This window comes from Cherax quadricarinatus, chromosome 17 (genome assembly GCF_038502225.1).
Source record: "Cherax quadricarinatus isolate ZL_2023a chromosome 17, ASM3850222v1, whole genome shotgun sequence".
NCBI lineage: Eukaryota > Metazoa > Arthropoda > Malacostraca > Decapoda > Parastacidae > Cherax > Cherax quadricarinatus.
The window spans coordinates 21,766,556-21,794,538 of record NC_091308.1 but is presented as its reverse complement, the minus strand read 5'-3'; the positions used below and the strand labels follow the sequence as shown (position 1 = coordinate 21,794,538).

General features: G+C 39.0%; 1 protein-coding gene across 12 annotated transcripts in view; it reads left to right on the top strand.

Annotated features, from left to right (window-relative positions):
- The window catches only part of msn (serine/threonine-protein kinase msn), a 777,533-nt gene that overhangs the window by 408,559 nt on the left and 340,991 nt on the right, over positions 1-27,983 (top strand). For 11 of the 12 annotated variants that reach the window (XM_070085848.1, XM_070085846.1, XM_070085843.1 and 8 more), the window contains exons 4-5: positions 6,667-6,711; positions 13,038-13,167. In XM_070085848.1, coding sequence (XP_069941949.1) covers positions 6,667-6,711; positions 13,038-13,167 — 175 coding nt within the window. Of the gene's footprint in view, positions 1-6,666; positions 6,712-13,035; positions 13,168-27,983 lie in introns of those variants that run through there. The other variant, XM_070085849.1, reaches the window with a different exon arrangement.

The window sequence follows — 27,983 nt, the reverse complement described above, 5'->3', positions numbered from 1 at the left end:
CCGTACTTCAACCAGCTCTAGAATGGGAATGACAAGGGCAGACAGGAGAGTGGTACCCACATAGCCTCTGCGATTGCCAAAACCATCTTCTTATTGGCTGGAACCTGGTCACTAGTTGAACGACGGGGCCCCATCGTCAACTCTTAGTTACCTGGTTCGCTGGTTGGGGGAGATAGCCTGTAAATGAGGGTGTGTACATGCGCTGAATAAAGGTTACGTACTCTTTGCATGCCACAGAAGGGAAATCCCCTTCCATTAAGACCTCAGGTACCAAGTGCTTTTCTAGGGTCACTTCTCTTCTGTTTCTTAACCCTTTGAGGGTCGACAGGCCCTCTCTGAAACTCGTTCTCAGGGTCGGCCAAATTTAAAAAAAAAAAAAAATTATTTTTTCTTATGAAAAGATAGAGAATCTTTTCCCGATCATAAAGACACCAAAAGTTTGAAATTTGATAGAAAACTTACGGAATTATGCTCTCGCAAAGTTAGCGGTCTCGGCGATGTTTACGCATCGGCGATTTTGCCCACTTTGAGCCCCATTTTCGGCCAATTACACTGTACTAGTCGACAAAAAACATGAATATTTCGCTAGAACTCCATTTTTTCTATTGAATGGGTGCAAGAAACCACTCATTTATGAAATTCAACTATCCAATACAGTGGTCAGAATTTAGCAATTTTGCCAATTTCACACAAATTTCAAAAGACGCCAATTTCCGAATAGGGTCCAGAATAAACAAGAAAGACATTCCTGGCACTAAAATGACATTTCCTCTAGTCATTATTCACGTCTCAAGGCCCCTCTTATATTCTTTTGCTTTCCACTTTGAATTTTTATTTTCACAAAAAATATAAGATTTACTGTTATGCAGACTACTGCATTAGTGTAAAAAATGGTATAAATATTATTGGTGCACTTGTGAAAGAATATTAGACTCACCAGTTGACGTGTATTGCACGCTTGGCACGATTTGTTTACTTTTGAAGTTTGGTAAAAATCGAACATTTTTGCTACTTTGAGCTCAATTTCAAGGCACCTTTCTTTGTAAAACCAGTCAAAATCATCTCTACTTCTGTAATATGTCTTCCATTCTATAAAATGAGACCAAGAAAACTAGAATACAACAATAAATACCATACGAAAATACACTGCAAAGTCGCTGATTTATTAAAAAAAAATGGTCAAAGTTTTTTTTTTCTCATTATGCACTGTGTGCTGCAGGATTTTTTTTAGACTGTGCACACTGACCACATAGACCCATTCTTTCATATGAAGGCCTACCAGCTTTCTCCCACTAGATTTGAGGCCGCTAGAATTTATGAGTACTAGTACGTCAAAAACCCCTACGCGTAAGACGTACTAGTACGACTTAAACCCTCAAAGGGTTAATGCCACTAGGACCAGCTTGAGAGTCACTGTACACCTGTGACACTAAATACTTGTCTAGAGAGCTCTGTTTCTGGCGTCTCTTTAAAATTTCCCTAAAATGGGCCAAGACTTTGTCACTGTACAAGTTGCTGATATGGTTTGCAACAGCCTTGTCAGGGTGATGTTACTCCATAAATCTTTCCATCCTACCCCACATTTCAAAAATCTCTAATTTCTGAAGAAGGCAACTTCTTCCATCTCTCTTCCTCCTCCTCTTCACCAATATTCTGAGCTGCGGTCTGTTGCTGTTCGTGCTGAAGCTCTTGCAGCTTCTCAGTGGTTAGCTCTTCGTTGTGGTCCTCCACCAACTCTTCCATATTCTCCATACTCACATCCAACCCCATGGAACTCCCCAGTGCCGCAGTAGATTTCACAACTGTCATAGGCTCATCAGGGTCAGCCCCAAACCCTTCAAAATCCCTCTTGTGGACACAATCTGGCCACAATTTTCTCCAAGCAGAGTTCAAAGTCCTGGTAGTCACTCCTTCCCAAGCCTTACCTATAAGGCTTATGCAGTGGAGGATACTGAAGTGAGCTTTCCAAAACTCTTTTAGGGTCAAGCGAGTGTCTGAGGTCACATTAAAGCACCTTTGAAACATTGCTTTGGTGTAGATTTTATTAAAGTTTGAAATGACCTGCTGGTCCATGGGCTGGAGGAGAGGAGCGGTATTAGGGGGCAAGAACTTTACTGTGATGAACCCAAACTCCTCCAGAATTAGGTCATCCAAGTTTGGAGGATGAGCAGGTGCATTGTCCATTAGCAGGAGGCACTTGAGATCCAGTTTCTTTTCCAGGAGGTAATTCTTCACACTGAGGCCAAACACTTCACTGAACCACTCGACAAAAATTTCCCTCATGACCCATGCCTTATTTTTAGCTTTCCAATACACACACAATTTACTCTTCATCACATTGTTTTTCCTGAACACTGGGATTTTCAGAATAGTACACTAGTAATGGTTTCACTTTGAAATCTCCAATAGCATTAGCACAGAAGATGAGCATCAGCCTGTCTTTCATAGGCTTGTGTCCTGGCAGTCCCTTTTCCTCCTGAGTAATGTAGGTCCTCTTTTCTTCCAAAAGAGGCCTGTTTTGTCACAATTGAACACTTGCTCAGGTTTCAATCCTTCAGCTTCTGTGTACTCCTTGAATTCACTTACGAATTTTGTCGCTGCAATTTTGTCCGAACTGGCAGCCTTGCCATGCCTTATCACACTGTGTATGCCACTATGGTTCTTAAATATCTCAAACCAGCCTTTGCTGGCCTTAAATTCACAAATATCAATACTCGTTGCAGGCAATTTCTTTACAAGATCGTCATACAACTGCCTAGCCTTTTCACAAATAATCGACTGCATATTACTATCTCCTGCTAATTGTTTCTCGTTTATCCACACCAATAATAATTTCTCAGGTACCATCCGACTTATGACCGAGTTTGGTTCCGACAAACCAGTCGTAAGTCGAAATGGACGTAAGTTGAACCTTACTACTGAATATCAACATCACATTTTTTAATTGAGTTTTATTTTATTTTTTTATTTTGGTATTTCATTTTTTACTTTTTATACTGCTAGTACTGTATTTTATACTGAAAGGTTTAGGATAAACACTGTGTACAACACAAACAGTTGTTTATTTCTCAGAAATTTGGCATAGAAAACATGGTCATAAGTCGAGTGGTCGTATGTCGAGCAGGTCATAAGTCGGATGGTAGGTGTATTATGAAATATTTCGTATGAATAAGTGAGGGGACCCTCACTCACTGATAAACAATGGCACATGAGGCGGCTCGGAGCCATGTGTACGTGTCCCGGACGAACGATGATTCGCGAGCCAATGTTTTGACGAAAATAATGTTATGATTTTCGAAAATTACGACTATCGAGCCTTAACAATTATCGAGGGACCACTTTATATGTATTTTATCGCTCTGGGGAGCTTTAATTAACCCCTTGACTGTCACAATCTCCAATCCTGAAGTGTCTCCTGGTGTCACAAAATTTAAAGAAAAAAAAAACTTTTTCTTCTGAAATGATAGAGAATCTTTTCTCGATTGTAATGACACAAAAAAAAACAAAATTTGATGTAAAACTGACGGAATTATGCTCTCGCGGAATTAGCGACCTTGGCAATATTTACAGATCGGCGATTTCGCTCACTTTGAGCCCTATTTTCGGCTAATTCCATTGTTCCAGTCGACCAAAATCATAGCTATTTCTTTAGAACTCCGTTTTTTCTATCGATGAGTACAAGAAACTGCCCATTTACCGATTTCAAATACCCAATAACGTGGTCAGAAATTTGCAATTTGGCCAGTTTCACGAAAATTAAAAAATATGACAATTTCAAAATATGGTCCAGAATGAACAATGCAGACATTCCTGGCTCTAAAATAACATTTTCTTTGTTCATCAGTCACATCTCCAGGCCCCTCTGATATAACTCTTGCTTTCTATTTTGAATTTTTAGTCAAACAAAAAATAGAAGATTTACTGTTATGCAGACTACTGCAATATTGTAATAATTGTACAAATAATGTCAACCCATTCATGACTGCATATTAGAATGGCTAGTTCGACATTTATTAGACAATGACATTTGTTTACTCTTGAACATCAGCAAAAATCAAACATTTCCCCTACTTTGAGCTCCATTTCCAGGTTCTTTTTATAGTAAAACTAATCAAAATCACCTCTGTTTCTATAATATGTTTTCCATTCTATCAAATGAGACCAAGAAAATGAGAATACAACCATAAATACTATACGAAAATAGACCACAAATTCGGCATTTTAACCCTTTCAGGGTCCAAGGCCCAAATCTGGAGTCACGCACCAGTGTCCAAGAATTTTCAAAAAAAAAATTTGTTATTTTTTCTTATGAAATCGTAGAGAATCTTTTTGTGAAGGTAATAAAACAAAAAGTACGAAATTTGGTGGAAAATTGACGAAATTATGCTCTCGCGAATTTTGATGTGTCAGCGATATTTACGAATTGGCGATTTTGCCGACTTTGACTCCCATTTTAGGCCAATTACATTATTCCAATCAACCAAATTCTTAGCTATTTCACTAGTATTACTTCTATTCTATCGATTGAGCACAAGAAATCGCCAAGTCAACTGTTTCAACTACAAAATAAAGTGATCGGAAATTGTTAATTTGGCCAATTTAACACAAAGTTCAAAATATTCCAATTTCAAAATAGGGTCCAGGATAAACAATGTAGGCATTCCTGGCACTAAACTAACATTTCCTCTGTTCATTAGTCATGTTTTGAGGCTTTACAAATAAATTCCATTTTGATTTTTTATTCACATAATGAATTTTTATTCACACCAAAAAATAGAAGATTTACTGCTATGCAATACTGTAATAATTGTATAAATATCATCACCATATTTGTGAATGTATATTAGACCCACCAGCTGACGTGTATTAGACGTGTGAGGTCGTTTGTTTACTGTTGAATATCGGCAAAAATTTAACATTTCCGCTACTTTGAGCTCAGTTTCAAGCCATTTCCCGTGCTAAAACCAATCAAAATCATCTCTATTTCTGTAATATGGCTTCCATTCTATCAAATGAGACCAAGAAATCGCAAATACAACTATAAAAAACATACGAAAAAACACTGCAAAGTTGCTGTTTTAATCGAAAAATCATGATTTCAGTTTTTTTCTCTCATTATACACAGTGTGCTGCAGGATCTGTTTTATGTGGTGCACACATACCACATAGATGTATTCTCTCATATCTAGGCCCAAATGTACCACTCACAGTTTATCAGAGTGAGCTGAGCTCATGGCGTAGATCTACGGTTTGGACACTCACCATAAAGCCGTAGATCTACGGGACGGACCCTGAAAGGGTTAATTAAAAAAAACGGTCGGAGTTTTTTTTTCTCATTATGCACTGTGTGCTCCAGGATTTTTTTTATATGGTGCACACTGACCACACAGACCCATTCTCTCACATGTGGGCCTGCCAGCTTTGTCCTGCTTGATTTGAAGCCGCTAGAATTTATGAGTATATATACGTCAAAAACGGTACCTCGTAAGACGTATATATATGACTGAAACAGTCAAAGGGTTAAATGTAGTATATTATGTGTGGGTGGGGTGGGCTGACCTAGCTGGTTACCATACCTCCCAGACCTGACTTCCTACAAATAAAACTCAACTCTCACCCTACATTAAGACTACAAATATTTTAAGGTAAATAATGAGTGTACTGTGTGTGTATTTTACCTTTTATTGTTTATAATGCATAGTTTTATTACTAACGTAATATATGTTAGTGTGAACTTGTTACCTGGCATTTATATGCATTTATAAGTGGAAAAAATGACATTCTGCTTACCTGCGATGTCTGCTTTCCGGCAGTAGCCTGGTACCTAACCTGCCTTATAAGTGGGGCCCTACTGTACATACATACATACATACATACATACATACATTACCAGCTTATGATGAACTCTGTGATGTGCTTGAAACACAGTATGTGCTTCACCAGTGTTGTAGTGTGTAAATATATCCCATATTTTCTCATTCACCAGTTCAAATTGTTACTGTTTTTATTAGTGTGTGCTTGAATCTGTCATCCCTTGCTTACACATGTGCACATGTGTTCAGCCCTCTTAGGTGTATTGCAGTAGATTGTAGTTATTTTTGTGTTTGAGCGTGTTTATACTGTAATATGTAGTTGAGACAAAGTATTAACGACATTTTCGGTGTTTTTCCAGTGACACTGGTACTCATTAACCTGTAAATGGTCCAAACGTATATATACGTTTTTTCAACATTTGAAAGTATGTAAAAAAAGTAGATCTTTTTTTTTTTTTTTTACATTTGAAAATGTGTAAAAAACCTTTGATCTACTTTTTTTTTTTGTTATATTTGAAAATATGTAAAAAAAACGTAAGATCTACTTTTGGAGCACTACACATGTGAACGTAGATCTGCTTGGACCGTTTACGGGTTAAATAACTACCTCGTTGCACCATTTTGTCAGTATTTCTTTGGGTTGAACCTCTTCACAGGGCTTCAGGGTCTCAATCTCGAAAATGAGATTTTAGTTTTTCCTGACTGTCCGTCATTCCTTCTCTTTTATTGTCCTTGTATGGCTCACTTGTTAGAGTGCTTTGATTTTATTTAAATGCCAAAATTTTAAGATGTTAGCAATGAGCATAATTTCTCATGCAGCATATGTTTAATACTATTGTTTTGTTTTTTCCAGGATGAGGAAGAAGAAATCAAACTGGAAATTAACGTCCTAAAAAAGGTAAGGGAGGAGAGGGAGGCCTTGAAAAAGAAAAGCAAGAGTAGAAATTGTCCTTTTGTAAGTTGTTGGAATTTTTGTGGAAAATTTAACAATGTTTTTGGTTAGCATTAAAAGTAAATGACAATGGTAATGTTTTTTTTTTTTTAAGTTGTATCTTTACAGGCTAATAGCTGTTATCATATCTCAGCAAATTTCAAAGTCTTTTCCTAAGGGATGTGACCCACAATAGTTAACTACCACACAGGTACTACTGGTACTTCCTGCTAAGGAAAGCAGTGCCAGCAGGTGCAAGATTTGTCCTTGTAATTATCTCATTCATTGTTGACTTAAATATATAGAAGGTCTTTACTTCATGTGCAGGACCCTGAAATGGCACAAAGGTTTGTGACCAAACTAGTTCCAGAGCTACTAAAAATCCACTACAAGAAAAGACTGAACTGAACATGGCTTCATTGCAAGAGTGGACTGTGGGAAATATGATAATGGTGCACGATATATTAGGAAAAATTATGAGCAATGACTTGGATTGAATTATGGATATTGTTTGTGAAACAGGAATAATTTACTTTGAATAGTTTTACTTGTTTCTTGATAATGAGATACATAATATGAAAGTGAATTAATCATGATTGGAGCAAGTATTTTTATAATCAAGTTGACATTGTCAGAGGTTTTTAAGTGTCACAGTTCTTGCGCTTTGTAAATGTAAAAACGAATCGGTCTTTAATTGGAATAATCTCGCAAAATGATTCTTTGGGCTGGTTTTATAAGTTTTTATGTAGAGTAGTGTTATGGCAAACTGTCAGGATAGTATAGTGACTAATGTAGCAATGGATTATGGCCTGTTGAGTCAGGCTCTTTGTGCTAGCAGCATATATTCCAACATTGGCATCATAGCCTGGTATAGAGAACAGTGTCAATGATTGCAGTCCATAACTTGTAACCTTTGTTCTACTTGATACTGGATATAAAATATTGTTGGAATATAGGTAAAAGTTTTTGAGGAATTTGGTTGAGTTTCTGCAGTAAGTATCATATCAGCTTGGCTGTGATGCCTATGCAGACTGTACAGGAAGAACCTGGTTGATCAGAGAGTTCAATAGGAAAATCTGGCTGGCTGGGTTGAGGGAGTTGAACAACTCTTTAAACATATTGAGAGGTATGTCTGTCTAGTTGTGCATGTGGTGCTGTTGCATATGGTACAGATTGGCAAGATAATCTAGTGACCTGTGTGGTACTGTTATTTATGGCACAAGCTGACTGAAATCTAATGACCTGGATTGCACTGAAGTTTAAGGCACACTTTTAATTAATGCCTCAAACTATCAAAGTAGCACTAGCTTTTATAATATTACCTATGACTCATACTGTTACTTATGGTACAGACCATTACATAGTGTTAGGGGGCCTTGTGTTACCATTAATAATGATGTAACCTGTCAGATTAGGATTGTGGCTAGTGTTTCTATTATTTCTGATAGAGATTGTCATAATTATCTACTGATGTGTTGTTTGACACATGTGTTACTGATATTTAGAGTAGAGACTTGCTTTATGGCATAGACTCTGTTATGGTGTATTAGCTTGTATGGTATTGCTGCAGTACAGTATAGTAGTTCATATGCAGTATATTACAGGTATCCCTTTGTGCTGTAGCTATGTTCCAGGCCCTTGGCATCTGTATTAGGTTCAGTTGGGTCATAAACACATAATTATAAATAAGAAACTTCATTGCATTTTGCAAACCATTCTGATTGCATGCAGTGACCAAAAACTGCACATAAAGAATTGCAAATAGAAATGTGATGTCACATAACAATTTTGCATAAAGTTAATTTGCATGACTCACGAAATCGTAATGACACGATTGCAAACAAACCATACCACGGATGGGGATAGAACCCGCTATCAGTCTTTCAAAACTCCAGACCGTCGTGTTAGCCACTGGGCCAGCTAACCACAATAAGATTCATCCAGCTAGGTATATTTCTACACCATAGGAAGGTTAGCATAGGCACCACTGTGACCACAAATGCAAGTTTTTACAGACAAATCTCCAGCTAGCATGGCTGTGACGAACTCTAGCTCAAGTCCCCTCAAAGCCGTCAACATGACTCATGAAATCGTAATGACAATCTTATTGTGGCTAGCTGGCCCAGTGGCTAACGCGATGGTCTGGAGTTTTGAGACTCTCTGATCACGGGTTCTATCCCCGTCCGTGGTATGGTTTGTTTGCAATCGTGTCATTATGATTTCATGAGTCATGTTGACGGCATTGAGGGGACTTGAGCTAGAGTTTGTCACGGCCACGCAAGCTGGAGATTCTTCTGTAAAAACTTGCATTTGTGGTCACAGTGTTGCCTATGCTAACCTTCCTATGGTATAGAAATATACCTAGTTGGATGAATGTTATTGTGGCTAGCTGGCCCAGTGGCTAACGCAATGGTCTGGAATTTTGAGAGAGACTGATCACTGGTTCTATCCCCGTCCGTGATATGGTTTGGTTAATTTGCATAAAGTGATGAGACCTTTTGATTTTAAAGTTCGGTGTCTAGAGTAATATATTCTTTTAAACTTTTCTCGCCTGTTATATTTCAAGTACAGTGGAACCTTGGTTTTCACATGACTTAGTTTTTATGTAAAACTATAGTTTTTTTTCTTCCAACAAGTTGGCCGTTTCCCACCGAGGCAGGGTGACCCAAAAAAGAAAGAAAATCCCCAAAAAGAAAATACTTTCATCATCATTCAACACTTTCACCACACTCACACATTATCACTGCTTTTGCAGAGGTGCTCAGAATACAACAGCTTAGAAGCATATACGTATAAAGATACACAACATATCCCTCCAAACTGCCAATATCCCAAACCCCTCCTTTAAAGTGCAGGCATTGTACTTCCCATTTCCAGGACTCAAGTCCGACTATAAGAAAATAACCGGTTTCCCTCAATCCCTTCACTAAATATTACCCTGCTCACACTCCAACAGATCGTCAGGTCCCAAGTATCATTCGTCTCCATTCACTCCTATTTAACACGCTCATGCACGCTTGCTGGAAGTCCAAGCCCCTCACCCACAAAACCTCCTTTACCCCCTCTTTCCAACCCTTTCGAGGACGACCCCTACCCCTCTTTCCTTCCCCTATAGATTTATATGCTTTCCATGTCATTCTACTTCGATCCATTCTCTCTAAATGACCAAACCACCTCAACAACCCCTCTTCTGCCCTCTGACTAATGCTTTTATTAACTCCTAATTTCCACGCTCCGAATTTTCTGCATAATATTTACACCACACATTGCCCTTAGACAGGACATCTCCACTGCCTCCAACCGTCTCCTCGCTGCTGCATTTACCACCCAAGCTTCACATCCATATAAGAGTGTTGGTACTACTATACTTTCATACATTCCCTTCTTTGCCTCCATAGATAACTTTTTTGACTCCACATATACCTCAACGCACCACTCACCTTTTTTCCCTCATCAATTCTATGATTAACCTCATCCTTCATAAATCCATCCGCCGACATGTCAACTCCCAAGTATCTGAAAACATTCACTTCTTCCATACTCCTCCTCCCCAATTTGATATCCAATTTTTCTTTATCTAAATCATTTGATACCCTCATCACCTTACTCTTTTCTATGTTCACTTTCAACTTTCTACCTTTACACACATTCTCAAACTCATCCACTAACCTTTGCAATTTTTCTTTAGAATCTCCCATAAGCACAGTATCATCAGCAAAAAGTAACTGTGTCAATTCCCATTTTGAATTTGATTCCCCATAATTTAGAACATCTGTGTTGTTCACTATACTAAAAAAAAAAGTACAATTGCCTTTGGAAAAAAGCCAAGTGAAGTATTATGCATGCAAATAATTTTTAATGTTGTGATAAACTGACAAATGAATAATGTGAATATGAACTATTGATGTGAAGAGGCCTGACTGTGATGGTTAATGCTTTGACCTCTTTAAGAATTGAGTAACTTCCAACAAGCAAGAAAGGTTTGAAATACCGACTGTGTTGGTCATTTTAGAAATAGCAAGCTTAAAGTGGTCATTACAGTAAAGAATTGAAGTGGTGCAGTTCAGCCATTATCAGTGTAAGAGTGTCGAGTTCCCAACAAGAGAAAGAATGGATGAACTTGTACCAGGTCTCAGTTTGCGAGAGTTCATTAGTCAACATGGTGACCTCACCATTTACTACCAGTTGCTGACCCTAACAGGGAGTGTATATGCCTGGGTAGGGACAGAGCAGGGCAGTATTTATTTATTTATTTATTTATTTATTTACAATTTGAGCATATATATAGAGGTACAAAAAAATACAGATAAGAGCAGCATGCCAAAGCATGCATAGCATTTCGGGCTGGCTTAAAATTAACTAAGCAATGATGAAATCAGTGATAATACATTATTGTAAACAGATAACTATAAAGCACAAATGAGTATTACAAAGACAGGTCATATGTTTGCATGCATTGTTGTACATTCAGTCGTATGGAGTATTTTGTTAGGTAGTGTATTTAAAAAATAATAAAGTTAGATTGGGTTTTAGGTTTAACATTTATGTGATATAATTGTGAGAAACATTTAAGATATACAATTTATAAGGTTCAGTTATTCAGTATTTATTTGGTTTTGGGTGAGTAAGTGATCTTTGAGAAGAGACTTGAATTTATAAACAGGTAGTGTTTCTTTTATATTTACAGGTAATGAATTCCAGATTTTAGGGCCTTTTATGTGCGTATGGGAGGATTAGTGGCAGCTATGGTGTCACGTGTCGGACCACCTGCTGTCTCTACTCTCTTAGGCCCATCTGGTGCAGGAAGTCACCAAACCTCGCAGTTAGCAGAAAGATTACAGAAACGTGCACAAAAGCATGTGCTACTGAGTATGAATCTATGAAACTATAGTTATTCTCTGTAAAATGTATTTTTTGTTAATATTTTTGGGTGTCTGGAATGGATTAATTGGATTTATATTATTTCTTGTGAGAAATATTAACAAAAAATGCATTTTATAGAAAATAACTAGTTTTACATACATACTAGGGCATACAAAAACGGAGGTTCCACTGTAATTGTTTTATCATTAAAATTTAAGATTAGTCTCAATGAAATACATTGAATTCTTAACTTATATTAAGAGGTTGTTTTAATATTAAAATAGTGAGGCTCCTGTTTTATTTGTGCATCTTATTGCCAAACTTCAAGGTTCCCAGCCCTATCATACTTTAATGTAAGTTATTAGCTCCTAAACTGTTGCACATTTAGACCTTCCCATTTCCCTCTGTGATCTCTTTTTTTTTTTTTTTTTGTTTTTTTTGTTTTTTTTGTTTTTGTTTTTGTTTTTGTAAGATGTACAGTTGTGTCACTACTACTTTTTCATGAGTCCGTAGTACACAGGCAGAATTTTTTTTTTTTTTTTTTTTTTTTTGTCTTTACCCATTTTCTTTTATTCATCCATTTAAATATACAGTCATAACTAATTTAGTTCTTGTAGGTTCACCGGTGTTGTCCCGGCCTGGGTCTTCTCCAGATGGTGACCCGGCTGTAATTTACTATGCAGATGTTGACGTTTGTGTAAATCTGCAGATTGTTTTAGAAAGTTGATTTGAAGCTGCTATTAATGTCATTGTTACAGTAACATCAAGTGTTATATTTGTATATCATACCCAGTATCTGAATAGTACTCTTTTGTTAGTTTCGGTTTAAGAAATATGAATCAATTGATTACAAGTACTGTATAGGTAACACCTTTCCGTTGGCAATATGTGAGTAGCCTGTCAGGCTTTCAAATAAACAAATAAATAAATAGGGTGTAATACCTTCTTCCAGTGGTATTGAAGCAATGACTGACACTGTATTTCAAATGCAATCCGTCCAGTCTTAAATGTCATATGAGCTTTTCCATTTAGTGCAAACTGTTCATTTCAGCTTATAACCTCACAAGAGATCATAAGCCTTCCTGTTATCTGCATTTCCTATGTACTCTTTAGAAAAACATGCATAAACATAGAAAGTTGAAAAATACCTTACTAGGATAATAGTGGCAGGTAGATTCTGAAAATATGCTTAAGGAAAGTGAGCATAACAAAACCAACCCTTGTCTTCATTGGTTGGAGAACATTTTTTTTTTTTTCATGTTCTGTAAATAGTATATAAAAATCACATTTTTTAGTTGGCTGGAGTATAATGTTATTCATTACTATAATAAATATTTCACAAATTTTTATACAATTTTATATACAGTAATTTAAATAACATATTATATAAAGTTTTGTGATGTAATATAACCAAATAATGATAATTTCAGTTTTCCCATCACCGCAATATCGCTACATACTATGGTGCCTTCATCAAGAAATCCCCCCCAGGAAAGGATGATCAGCTGTGGCTGGTGATGGAATACTGCGGGGCAGGCTCTGTCACCGATCTTGTCAAATGTAAGCAGGCTCATTTATGTTGAATTATTCCCCAATGTGAAATAGCTTAATGTATTTTGGTAGGAATACATGTGCATGGCAAAGACAAAGCCCTTACCACCTGTCTGGATAGGAACAAGTTTATTGCATATAGAGAGAGTTGAAGCCCCAAGCATTACTTTAGTGGTGAATGTTAGGTCTGACTCTGTACTTAGACTTGGCTTTTAACGATTAGCTTAAAGCAAGACTTTGAGGCTGGCTGTGCTCTGTGCTGACAGTGACACTTCACTCTACCTGATCATAAGCTTACATTTACCAGGTCATGTCTCAGGGGTTGTCAATCCTAAACATTATCAGTTTATTTATAATACATCTTTCATGTGGGGCCTCTTGACTTGTACTAGAGGTAAACCCCCATATCTGTTTGATTTCACCATTCTCTCCCATATCATTCTATCTCTTCTCTTCCTCTGCTGCTTCATTCTCTCTCGTCTCTTGTTCTATCACTTCTCACCTTCCTTCCTCTGTTGTCTCATTTTCTCTCCCTTGTCTTGCTCTATCCCTTCTCCCTACTTTCTCACATAATTCCATTAGACCGCATAATTTTTTTGAAGGTTATGAAATAGATCCACTAGATATTGTGAAAATTAGCATCATGGCTGCATTAAAGCGCTACAGATCAGTTGAAAAAATGTAAAGTGCCACATTACTTGAAACTAAGCAACGCTGCTCCTAAATTATAAAAAGGATGATAAGTCATGCACCCTCAATTATCACCCCATCAATTTGACATCCGTTGTGGGTAAATTAGCGGCAGCAATAATGAGGTACAGTGGACCCTCGACCAACGATATTAATCCGTTCCTGAGAGCTCATCGTTAGTCGAAATTATCGTTAGTCGAGTTAATTTTCCCCATAAGAAATAATGGAAATCAAATTAATCCGTTCCTGACACCCCAAAGTATTGAAAAAAAAAAATTTTACCACATGAAAAATTAATTTTAAAACACACAAACTGAAGAAGACATGTACAATTACATGACACTTACCTTTATTGAAGATCTTGTGATGATTGATGGGATGGGAGGAGGGAGTGTGTGGATGGTGTTACTGTTTAGAAGGTGAATCCCCTTCCATTAGAACTTGAGGTGTCAAGTTCTTTTCCAGGGTTACTTCCCTTCTTCTTTTAATGCCACTAGGACCAGCTTGAGAGTCACTGGACCTCTGTCGCACAACATATCTGTCCATAGAGCTCTGTACCTCCCGTTCCTTTAAGATTTGTCTAAAATGGGCTATAACATTGTCATTGTAATAGTCACCAGCACGGCTTGCAATAGCTGTGTTAGGGTGATTTTCATCCATGAAGGTTTGCAGTTCAACCCACTTTGCACACATTTCCTTAATCTTTGAAGTAGGCACAATGGATTCCACAACTGGCATAGGCATCTCAGGGTTAGCCCCAAACCCTTCAAAATCTTTCTTAATTTCCATACTAATTCTCACCCTTTTTATCACAGGGTTGGCACCAGAAGCTTTCCTGGGGCCCATGGTGACTTATTTTGCAGGTGCAATCACTAAAAATGCTGTGATAATATGAAATGTTCCAATTGTATGTTTGGATGCGACCGCGGTGGCTGGCTTGTAAACACTGGCACCCACAGGACAAGTGAGGCGCGCTCAGCGTTGGTCGAGTTTTTTAGCGCTAGTCGAGGCAAAATTTTTGCGTTAAAATGTATCGCTAGTTGGATTTAACGTTATACGATGCCATCGTTGGTCGAGGGTCCACTGTATATTAAATTTTTTATTAATAATTTGTTGGTTAATCCTTTGAGGGTCGACAGGCCCTCTCAGAGACTTGTTCTCAGGGTCGCCAAAATTTAAAAGAAAAAGAAAAAATATTTTTTCTTATGAAAAGATAGAGAATCTTTTCCCGATCATAATGACACCAAAAGTATGAAATTTGATGGAAAACTTACGGAATTATGCTCTCGTGAAGTTGGCGGTCTTGATGATGTTTACACATCGGCGATTTTGCCCAATTTGAGCCTTATTTTCGGCTAATTTCAGTGTACTAGTCGACAAAAATCATAACTATTTCGCTAGAACTCCATTTTTTCTATCGAATGAGTACAAGAAACCACCCATTTACTGATTTCAACTATCCAATAAAGTGGTCAGAATTTAGCAATTTTGCCAATTTCACACAAATTTCAAAAGATGCCAATTTCCAAATAGGGTCCAGAATAAACAAGAAAGACATTCCTGGCACTAAAATAACATTTCCTCTGTTCATTAGTCGCATCCCCACACCCCTCTTACATTTCTTTTGCTTTCCACTTTGAATTTTTATTCTCACAAAAAATAGAAGATTTACTGCTATGCAGACTACTGTATTAGTGTAGAAATGGTATTAAATAATACCAGCGCACTTGTGAAAGAATATTAGATTCGCCAGTTGACGTGTATTGGATGCGTGGCATGATTTGTTTACTTTTGAACTTTGGCAAAAATCGAACATTTCTGCTACTTTGAGCTCAATTTCAAGGTACTTTTCATTGTAAAACCAATCAAAATCATCTCAATATCTGTAATATGTCTTCCATTCTATAAAATAAGACCAGGAAAACTAGAATACAACCATAAATACCATACAAAAATACAGTGCAAAGTCGCTGTTTTAAACCAAAAACACGGTCAAAGTTTTTTTTTTCTCATTATGCACTGTGTGCTGCAGGATTTTTTTTATACTGCACACACTGACCACATAGACCCATTCTTTCATATGTAGGCCTACCAGCTTTCTCTTGCTAGATTTGAGGGCACTAGAATTTATGCATACTAGTACGTCAAAAACCCTAGCGCGTAAGCCGTACTAGTACGGCCGAAACCCCGAAAGGGTTAAAAAGTAATTTGGTTTTTGCAAAGTCACCACTAATGTAGTGTACTTCATCTTCCATAATGCACTGCCAAATTACTGTTGTACTCTACATACAAGACTACTAAGTAAATTAAAAGCACATGGTGTAGATGACAGTCTTCAGGATTAGATTGGTGATTGGCTTACTGATGGGAAGCAGAGATTAGTTTTAAGTAGTGAAGAATGTCAGTGATGTCTGATTGGGATTGACCCTTGGCCCAGTTTTGTTCTTAATCCTTTCAGGGTCCAGAGGCCAAATTTCAAAGTGCACACCAGGGTCCAAGAATTTTCAAAAAAAATTTTTATTTTTTCTTATGAAATGGTAGAGAATCTTTTTCTGAAGGTAATAAAACAAAAAGTATGAAATTTGATGGAAAATTGACGAAATTATGCTCACAAATTTTGATGTGTCAGCTATATTTACGAATCGGCAATTTTGCCGACTTTGATTCCCATTTAAGGCCAATTACATTATTCCAGTTGACCAAATTCTTAACTATTTCACTAGTACAGTGGACCCCCGCATACCGGACGCATCACATACCGTACAATCCGCATACCGGACGCTTTGATCGCAAAAATTTTGCCTCGCATACCGCCCAAAAACCCGCTCACCGCCCTTCGTTCGAGACGCGTCCAATGTGCGGCCTGAGCCACGCTCACATGTTCCGCCGGTGGCATTGTTTACCAGCCAGCCTCCGCGGTAACATCCAAGCATACAATCGGAACATTTCGTATTATTACAGTGTTTTTGGTGATTTTTTCTGGAAAATAAGTGACCATGGGCCCCAAGAAGGCTTCTAGTGCCAACCCTACAGCAATAAGGGTGAGAATTACTATGGAGATGAAGAAAAAGATCATTGATAAGTATGAAAGTGGAGTGCGTGTCTCCGAGCTGGCCAGGTTGTATAATAAACCCCAATCAACCATCGCTACTATTGGTGGTACAGCTGCTGCTGCTGCTGTAGCATCATCTGCTGCTGCTGTAGCATCGTCTGCTGCTGCTGTAGCATCGTCTGCTGCTGCTGTAGCATCGTCTGCTGCTGCTGTAGCATCGTCTGCTGCTGCTGTAGCATCGTCTGCTGCTGCTGTAGCATCGTCTGCTGCTGCTGTAGCATCGTCTGCTGCTGCTGTAGCATCGTCTGCTGCTGCTGTAGCATCGTCTGCTGCTGCTGTAGCATCGTCTGCTGCTGCTGTAGCATCGTCTGCTGCTGCTGTAGCATCGTCTGCTGCTGCTGTAGCATCGTCTGCTGCTGCTGTAGCATCGTCTGTTGCTGCTGTAGCATCGTCTGTTGCTGCTGTAGCATCGTCTGTTGCTGCTGTACCACCGTCAGCTGCTGCTGCTGCTGCTGTAGCAACGTTGTTGGTGTGGCTTATTGAGAATACCAAGAAACAATTAACCCCAGAGGATTTGCCACCCAGGATAACCCAAAAAAGTCAGTGTCATCGAAGACTGTCTAACTTATTTCCATTGGGGTCCTTAATCTTGTCTCCCAGGATGCAACCCACACCAGTCGACTAACACCCAGGTGAACAGGGAAAAATGCCTGGAACTAGTGCTCATATTGGTGAATTTAAAGCCAGCAAAGGTTGGTTTGAGAGATTTAAGAATTGTAGTGACATACACAGTGTGATAAGGCCTGTTCTGGAAGAAAATGCCAAACAGGACCTACAGTACTCAGGAGGAAAAGGCACTCCCAGGACACAGTGTCTCATCAGTCATTGCTGCATCTTCAATAAAGGTAAGTGTCATTTATTCTTCATTTAGTAGAGTAGTACATGCACAATATATATTGTGCATGTACTACTCTACTATTGTGCATGTATCCTTCTCTTTGTGTGTAGGAAAATGTATATTTCATGTGGTAAATTTTTTTTTTTCATACTTTTGGGTGTCTTGCACGGATTAATTTGATTTTAATTATTTCTTGTGGGGAAAATTCATTCGCATACCGAACATTTCGCATAACAACCAGCCCTCTTGCACGGATTAAGGTCGCTATGCGGGGGTCCACTGTATTACCTCTATTCTATTGATTGAGCACAAGAAATTGCCAAGTCAACTGCTTCAACTACAAAATAAAGTGATCGGAAATTGGTAATTTGGCCAGTTTATCACAAAGTTCAAAATACAGTGGACCCCCGCATACCGTTGGCATCACATAACGTTAAATCCGCATACCGATACATTTTATCGCTAAGATTTTGCCTCGCATACCACTAAAAAACCCGCTCAACGCTGTTTGTCCGAGACGCGTCTAATGTGCGCCCTTAGCCAGCCTCACATGTTCCGCCGGTGGCATTGTTTACCAGCCAGCCTCCGCGGTAACATCCAAGCATACAATCGGAACATTTCGTATTATTACAGTGTTTCTGGTGATTTTATCTGCAAAATAAGTGACCATGGGCCCCAAGAAAGCTTCTAGTGCCAACCCTACAGGAATAAGGGTGAGAATTACTATAGAGATGAAGAAAGAGATCATTGATAAGTATGAAAGTGGAGTGCGTGTCTCCGAGCTGGCCAGGTTGTATAGTAAACCCCAATCAGCCATCGCTACTATTGTGGGCAACAAAAAGGCAATCAAGGAAGCTGTTCTTGCCAAAGGTTTAACTGTGTTTTCGAAACAGAGATTGCAAATGATGGAAGATGTTGAGAGACTGTTATTGGTGTGGATAAATGAAAAACAGATAGCAGGAGATAGCATCTCTCAAGTGATCATAAGTGAAAAGGCTAGGAAGTTGCATGACGATTTAATTAAAAAAATGCCTGCAACTAGTGATGATGTGAGTGAATTTAAGGCCAGCAAAGGTTGGTTTGAGAGATTTAAGAAGCGTAGTGGCATACATAGTGTGATAAGGCATGGTGAGGCTGCCAGTTCGGACCACAAAGCAGCTGAAAAATATGTGCAGGAATTCAAGGAGTACATAGAAAGTGAAGGACTGAAACCTGAACAAGTGTTTAATTGTGATGAAACAGGCCTGTTTTGGAAGAAAATGTCAAGCAGGACCTACATTACTGAGGAGGAAAAGGCACTCCCAGGACATAAGCCTATGAAAGACAGGCTTACTCTTCTCATGTGTGCCAATGCTAGTGGTGATTGCAAAGTGAAGCCTTTATTAGTGTATCACTCTGAAACTCCCAGAGCATTCAGGCAAAAGAATGTCCTCAGGGAAAATTTGTGTGTGTTGTGGAGGGCAAACAATAAGGCATGGGTCACTAGGGACTTTTTCTATGACTGGTTACACCATGCATTTGCCCCCAATGTGAAAGATTACCTAACTGAAAAGAAATTAGAACTTAAGTGCCTCCTGGTGTTAGACAATGCCCCTGGTCATCCTATCATGTGGGGTTCGAACACGTGGATTGGGTAAAAATACTCACGTAGGCTGGAATTACGTATATTGTAACTGAACATAAGAACATAAGAAACATAAGAAAGGAGGAACACTGCAGCAGGCCTGTTGGCCCATACTAGGCAGGTCCTTTAAAATTCATCCCACTAACAAATATTTAACCAACCCAATTTTCAATGCCACCCAAGAAACAAGCTCCGATGTGCAAGTCCCAAAGCTCCGATGTGAAGTATGTGGAAGGGCACCACAGCCGAACCTGCCTCTCTCTGCCCCTTGGCTAGACTGACTGAGGAGTGCCCATGGGCGAGGGGGCGCTTGAAATCCTGCTAGGTCAGCAACAATATGAATACAGCCGGTGATTCACGCAGAGACGGTTGGTAGTGAGTCATCTACTGGTACACTGGTTACTGGTAACTGGTTACTACTACTGAGAGCTCGGCGACGCTAACGTATGTCGTCCCGACATACAACTAATACAAACTAGAGATGGCAGGTATACGGCTTGGGCTGATTCTATACAATGTGAAAGTACACAACAATTGAACATTATAACATACATAAGTAGAACATTGGAATAGAAGCTTAAGTAACTGAAACTGTAATGCAATACAAGGTATAATATAGCACAACTCATCGAATGAAACTCAACGTTGGGATTACACAATAGAAGTGATAAAAAAAAAATTTGATCGATCGATCTGTATTCATGTGATCTACGGATTCTGAGGAAGAATATATACAAAGAAAGAAGTGTTTAACAGAAAGGCAGATTCGGTGCACTCAAATCTAGACTGTTAACTCTCAGAATGCGGAGAGAACATGAACACAAAAAAAAATTCTTGAATACTGATAAGTTGATACTGTAATTATTCATCTATACAGGTTATTTACATTTAACCCCAACTCTGCTAGGGTAAGATTGACATATGCAGAATGGGTGTCATCTCTGGGAGGATCAAACTCTGTAGCACTGGCTAACTCATGCTGTATTTGAGGCAAATCTGAATTGGAAGTTACAAATGATACTTGAGGATTTCTCAATACCTGTCGTGTACGTAGAGAATAATGACATTCAGGTTGATCGTCTGACTGAGTATCAGAGGAAGAGAGTACAGGATCAGGAGGATTGTTAGAGTCTGTCACATTAGTCTGGGTTGGAACATCATTATCATCACATACTAACTTCATATGATCTAAATGCGATTCTTTATACTGACCAGTACTAATCTCTCTAACCTTATACTTATTACCAGTGATATGTTCAACTACTCGATAAGGACCAACAAACTTTTGATCAAGCTTTGGCATTGCAGACATTGCATAACTCTCGAACCTACTTTGATTTTGGATAGCTTTGCTCGAGTGTTTGCGACTCTTGTAAATTCTGCTGTTGATTTATGAAGTGTTTCACAGATTCTTCTAAAAACACTTTGAGCTAAGCTGGTACGAGTTGCTATGAAATCATCAGGGTTGTAATTTGGTTTCGGATTAGAATATAACAACTCATAAGGCAAACGTTTATCTACACCGTACAATGCATAATGTGGAGTGTCACCTATAGAAACATTGTAAGCAGAATTTATAGCACACTGCACATCAGGTATAACTTCATCCCAAGTTTCACTGTTGGGATTGATAGTGGCTCTCAAGACATCAAGTACTTTCTTATTGGTTCGTTCCGCTAACCCATTGCTGGCAGGATGATGAGGAACAATGGTGGATTTAGAGGTACACAAATTTTCAAGAATCTCATTACAGAATTCACCTCCATTATCTGTTACTAGGGACTTAGGGGTGGTATGCCTGCAGATAATGCGTTCTTTAAACGCTTTAGCTACTGTCTCGGCAGTCTTATCTGCAATAGGAACTAACTCACAATATCTGGTGAAATGGTCTACCATAACACACAGATGTTTGTTGCCTTGGAGGGAACATTGGAAAATAGTTAACAAATCTAGCGCAACTCTTTCCCACGGTTCGCTAGTGGTTGGATATACAGTGGACCCCCGCATAGCGAACTTAATCCATGCAAGAGGGCTGGTCGTTATGCGAAATGTTCGCTATGCGAATTAATTTTCCCCATAAGAAATAATGGAAATAAAATTAATCCGTGCAAGACACCCAAAAGTATGAAAAAAAATTTTTTTTACCACAAAAAAATGTTAATTTTAGTACACACAAACTGAAAAAGGCATGCACAATTACATGACACTTACTTTTATTGAAGATCTGGTGATGATTGATGGGATGGGAGGAGGGGAGAGAGAGTGTTAGTGTTTAGAAGGGGAATCCCCTTCCATTAGGACTTGAGGTAGCAAGTCCTTTTCTGGGGTTACTTCCCTTCTTCTTTTAATGCCACTAGGACCAGCTTCAGAGTCACTGGACTTCTTTCGCACAACATATCTGTCCATAGTGGCCTGTACCTCTCGTTCCTTTATGATTTGTCTAAAGTGGTTCACAACAGTGTCATTGTAACAGTCACCAGCACGGCTTGCAATAGCTGTGTGAGGGTGATTTTCATCAAAAAAGGTTTGCACTTCAAGCCATTTTGCACACATTTCCTTAATCTTTGAAGTAGGCAATTCCTTCAATTTCTCTCTCCCCTCCTTTGAACCAGTTTCCCCAGGTCTGGCCTCTTGCTCTTGAAGTTGATCTATCAGCTCATCAGTGGTTAGTTCTTCATTGTCCTCCTCCACCAACTCTTCCACATCCTCCCCACTAACCTCCAACCCCAAGGACTTCCCCAATTCCACAATTGATTCCTCAACTGGTATACTACTCCTCTCAGGGTTAGCCTCAAACCCTTCAAAATCCCTTTTGTCTACACATTCTGGCCACAGTTTCTTCCAAGCAGAGTTCAAGGTTCTCTTAGTCACTCCCTCCCAAGCCTTACCTATAAGGTTTACACAATTGAGGATATTAAAGTGATCCTTCCAAAACTCTTTTAGAGTCAATCGAGTGTCTGTGGTCACTTCAAAGCACTTTTGAAACAGAGCTTTTGTGTACAGTTTCTTGAAGTTGGAAATGACCTGCTGGTCCATGGGCTGCAGGAGAGGAGTGGTATTAGGAGGCAAAAACTTCACCTTAATGAAGCTCATGTCCCCATAAAGTCGCTCTGCCACGTCTGTAGGATGACCAGGGGCATTGTCTAACACCAGGAGGCACTTAAGGTCTAATTTCTTTTCAGTTAGGTAATCTTTCACATTGGGGGCAAATGCATGGTGTAACCAGTTATAGAAAAATTCCCTAGTGACCCATGCCTTACTGTTTGCCCTCCACAGCACACACAAATTATCCTTGAGGACATTCTTTTGCCTGAACGCTCTGGGAGTTTCAGAGTGATACACTAATAAAGGCTTAACTTTGCAATCACCACTAGCATTGGCACACATCAACAAAGTAAGCCTGTCTTTCATAGGCTTATGTCCTGGGAGTGCCTTTTCCTCCTGAGTAATGTAGGTCCTGCTTGGCATTTTCTTCCAGAACAGGCCTGTTTCATCACAATTAAACACTTGTTCAGGTTCCAGTCCTTCAGTTTCTATGTACTCCTTGAATTCATGCACATATTTTTCAGCCGCTTTGTGGTCCGAACTGGCAGCCTCACCATGCCGTATCACACTATGGATGCCACTACGCTTCTTAAATCTCTCAAACCAACCTTTGCTGGCCTTAAATTCACTCACATCATCACTAGTTGCAGGCATTTTTTTAATTAAATCGTCATGCAACTTCCTAGCCTTTTCACATATGATCGCTTGAGAGACGCTATCTCCTGCTAGCTGTTTTTCATTTATCCACACCAATAAGAGTCTCTCAACATCTTCCATCACTTGCGATCTTTGTTTCGAAAACACAGTTAAACCTTTGGCAACAACAGCTTCCTTGATTGCCGTTTTCTTGCCCACAATAGAAGCGATGGTTGATTTTGGTTTCTTGTACAACCTGACCAGGTCGGTGATACGTACTCCACTTTCATACTTATCAATGATCTCTTTCTTCATTTCAATGGGTATTCTTACCCTTTGAGGTGTAGGGTTGGCACTAGAAGCTTTCTTGGGGCCCATGGTCACTTATTTTCCACAAACAGCACCGAAAACACTGTAATAATACGAAATATTCCGAGTGTATGCTTGAATGTTACCGCGGAGGCTGGCTGGTAAACAATGGGATGGGCGGCACATGTGAGGCTGGCTGAGGGCGCACATTGGACGCGTCTCGGACGAAGGTCGCTGAGCGGGTTTTTGTCCACTATGCGGGGCAAAATTTTAGCGAACAAAGCGTTCGCTATGCGGATTGTTCGCTATGCAAGGCGTTCGCTATGCGGGGGTCCACTGTACTTGGATTGGATTAGGGCCATTAGCATTACCTTTATGTTGCATGCAGACACTACATTTCTTAACATACTCAGAAATATCAGTTGCCATACGAGGCCAAAAGTATTTCAATCTGGCTTGTTTTACTGAACGATCCATACCAGGGTGTGCAACACCTGGTACATCGTGAACTAGCTGTAAAGCTACATTCACTAGTGACTGTGGAATTACTAACTGGTATACTCTTCTGCTAGGAGTACCCAACTCGGCTGTTCGATACAGTAATTCTTGGTTCATGACAAAGTCACTGATGGGTGCTGGTGGCTTCACAGTCAGAATAAGATCTTCCTGGAGCAGGAATCGAATCACACCAGACCACATGGGATCTGTTCGTTGAGCATTCTTTACTTCTTCAGCACTAAATGGAGGGTCTGAAGTTACTATACTAACATTTCGCGATAAGGCATCTGCGACTACATTTGACTTGCCAGGTAAATGCTCAAAGGTGGGATTGAACTCTTGGATAGTCAAGGTCCATCTGGCTAACCTTCCAGTAGGTTGTTTGTTCTGGAATAAAGGTATCAGTGGAGCATGGTCTGTCAAGACATGAACAGAGTACTGATAAATAATGTCTCGGAAGTGCTAAAGCTTCTTGCTCAGTTACTGTATAATTACGTTCAGCCTTCGTAAGGACTCGGCTAGCAAATGCAACTGCGTTGTACTTGCCATCGGTCTTCTGAGCTAGTACGGCGCCTATGCCAATAGAACTAGCATCAGTTGTCAGATAGAAGGGCTTAGAAAAATCTGGAAATTTCAAAATTGGAGCAGATGTTAGCTTTTCTTTTAGAGTTTGGAATGCTCTTTCTTGACGGAAGGTCCAAACAAAAGGAGCATCCTTCTTAAGCAACTCAGTTAGAGGAGCAGCTATGGAAGAAAAATTGGCAATGAAAGATCTATAAAAACCTGCTAAGCCCACAAAGGATCTTACGGCATCAGCAGTTTTGGGTGTTGGAAAATTTAGTACTGCAGTTACTTTACTTTGGTCAGTCGTAACCCCTCTAAGAGTGACTACGTGACCAAGAAACTTAATTTCTGATCTGAAACTCCTGGTTTTAGACAATGCCCCTGGTCATCCTACAGACGTGGCAGTGCGACTTTATGGGGACATGAAATTCATTAACATCAAGTTTTTGCCTCCTAATACCACTCCTCTCCTACAGCCCATGGACCAGCAGGTTATTGCAAACTTCAAAAAACTGTACACAAAAGCTCTGTTTGAAAGGTGCTTTGTAGTGACCTCAGAAACTCAACTGACTCTTAAGAGACTTTTGGAGAGATCACTTTAATATCCTCAATTGTGTAAGCCTTATAGGTAAGGCTTGGGAGGGAGTGACTAAGAGGACCTTGAAGTCTGCTTGGAAGAAACTGTGGCCAGAATGTGTAGACAAAAGGGATTTTGAAGGGTTTGAGGCTAACCCTGAGAATCCTATGCCAGTTGAGGAATCCATTATGGCATTGGGAAAGTCCTTGGGGTTGGAGGTTAGTGGGGATGATGTGGAAGAGTTGGTGGAGGAGGACAATGAAGAACTAACCACTGATGAGCTGATAGATCAACTTCAACAGCAAGAGGCCAGACCTGAGGAAACTGGTTCGAAGGAGGGGAGAGAGAAATTGAAGAAATTGCCTACTACAAAGATTAAGGAAATCTGTGCAATGTGGCTGAAAGTGCAAGCCTTTATGGATGAAAATCATCCTCATACAGCTATTGCAAGCCGTGCTGGTGACTATTACACTGACAATGTTGTGAAACACTTTAGGGAAGTCATAAAGGAACGAGAGGTACAGGCCACTATGGACAGATATGTTGTGCGACAGAACTCCAGTGACTCTGAAGCTGGTCCTAGTGGCATTAAAAGAAGAAGGGAAGTAACCCCAGAAAAGGACTTGACACCTCAAGTCTTAATGGAAGGGGATTCCCCTTCTAAACACTAACACTCTCTCTCCCCTCCTCCCATCCCATCAATCATCACCAGATCTTCAATAAAAGTAAGTGTCATGTAATTGTGCATGCCTTTTTCAGTTTGTGTGTATTAAAATTAATATTTCATGTGGTAAAAAATTTTTTTTTCATACTTAGGGGTGTCTTGCACGGATTAATTTGATTTCCATTATTTCTTATGGGGAAAATTCATTCACATAACGATAATTTCGCATAACAATGAGCTCTCTTGCACGGATTAATATCGCTATGCGGGGGTCCACTGTATTCCAATTTCAAAATAGGGTCCAGAATAAACAATGTAGGTATTTCTGGCACTAAACTAACATTTCCTCTGTTCATTAGTTACGTTTTGAGGCTTCACAAATGAATTCCATTTTGATTTTTTATTCACATAATGAATTTTTATTCAAACCATAAAATAGGAGATTTACTGTTATGCAGTATTGTAATAATTGTATAAATATCATCACCACATTTGTGAATGTATATTAGACCCACCAGCTGGCGTGTATTAGATGTGTGAGGTCGTTTGTTTACTCTTCAACATTGGCATAAATTTAACATTTCTGCTACTTTGAGCTCAGTTTCAAGCCGTTTCCAGTGCTAAAACCAATCAAAATCATCTCTATTTCTGTAATATGTCTTCCATTTTATCAAATGAGACCAAGAAATCGCAAATACAACTATAAAAAACATACGAGAAAACACTGCAAAGTCGCTGTTTTAATAAAAGATCACGGTCTCAGTTTTTGTTTTCTCATTATATACTGTGTGCTGCAGGATTTGTTTTATGTGGTGCACACATACCACATAGATGTATTCTCTCATATCTAGGCCCAAATTTACCACTCACAGATTATCAGAGTGAACTGAGCTCATGGCGTAGATCTATGGTTTGGACTCTGAATGTAAAGCAGTAGATCTACGGCACAGACCTTGAATGGGTTAATATACATAATTATCTATAAATGAGGCTTACATCTAAAATTTTTAATGATACAAAATTAAGAAAATAGGCAGCGTTATTAGTAGTGTATACCGCCTCTCCTCACTTAGTGACATACTCATTTACTGACGACTCGGACTTAAGACGGGCTCTCTGACCAGTGTACATACCCAAATAATGTATATTAGAGCAGATTTCCTCTTTTCTTTTAGTTACAATATGCAATAAACTACTGTATAAACATTTAAAAATATACCAAAAATGTTTTAAATGGTTCAAATGTGACATTAAAACAGTATCAAAGATGGTTGACACAATCTTTCTGCTGTTATAATATGCTCCTCACTTAGAGACGAATTCGTTTACCGACATGATCTTCGGAACAGAACTCTGTATTAATGAGGAGAGGCTGTGTATTAAAAACACCCAAAGCAATATTAACAGTGTTTGGTGCTCTTGTCAAATTCCCCTTTGAATATGCAGTAAAGTTCTTGCCCTCTAATTACATAAAAAACAATAAACTGGAAACATTCAAGGAATAACAAGAAAAATCTTGCTATTATTTAGAAGCAAGCAGTTTGAAGAAAGATGTAAATCTCTTGATTGTTCTCTCTCGGAAAACAAAGGCTATGAGGTAACCTCGTTCAAATCTGGGGCGAACTGATCGTCACTGGTTCCTGTGATAATATACACGAAATTTAAAGGTTTTTGAGCTTTCCATTCCACATAAACACTCTAAATATGTATTGCACAATTAAATGGAGTTTATTGTAACTGGTTGTTAGACTGTTGTGGGTTGCATCCTGGAGTTGGTTTTTTATACTATAGCTTGAGCTAAGGTTTGAAATGAACTGTAGTAGGATAACAGTTCTTAGCCTGTAATAATGAAATCTTGTGTAAAATAAAAAATGTACACATAAATAATGTATCATCTTTGCATTTTTTGCATATACTGTACTGTATTTACCTTTTCTTTTGTCACATAACCATTAGGTAATGTATTCTTATTTGTTAAATATGACTGTTAAAGCACAGATGGATTCATTTGCAGAACTTGAAATATTAGTGGTTTTCACACCATACCATTCCACTCCCATTACCAAACTTCCACTTCCACCATGTAAAATTGCTTACTGGTAGTATATATCCTGATTGGCATCAGATTTAAGGTATTGGGGTTATCTTCCTATAGTGTGTGTGTGTGTGTGTGTGTGTGTGTGTGTGTGTGTTACCATTTTGTCCTAGGCACATGTCGATTAGACACTATGCCTATTGTATGTGCATGTGTGCTTGTGCATGTGTGCG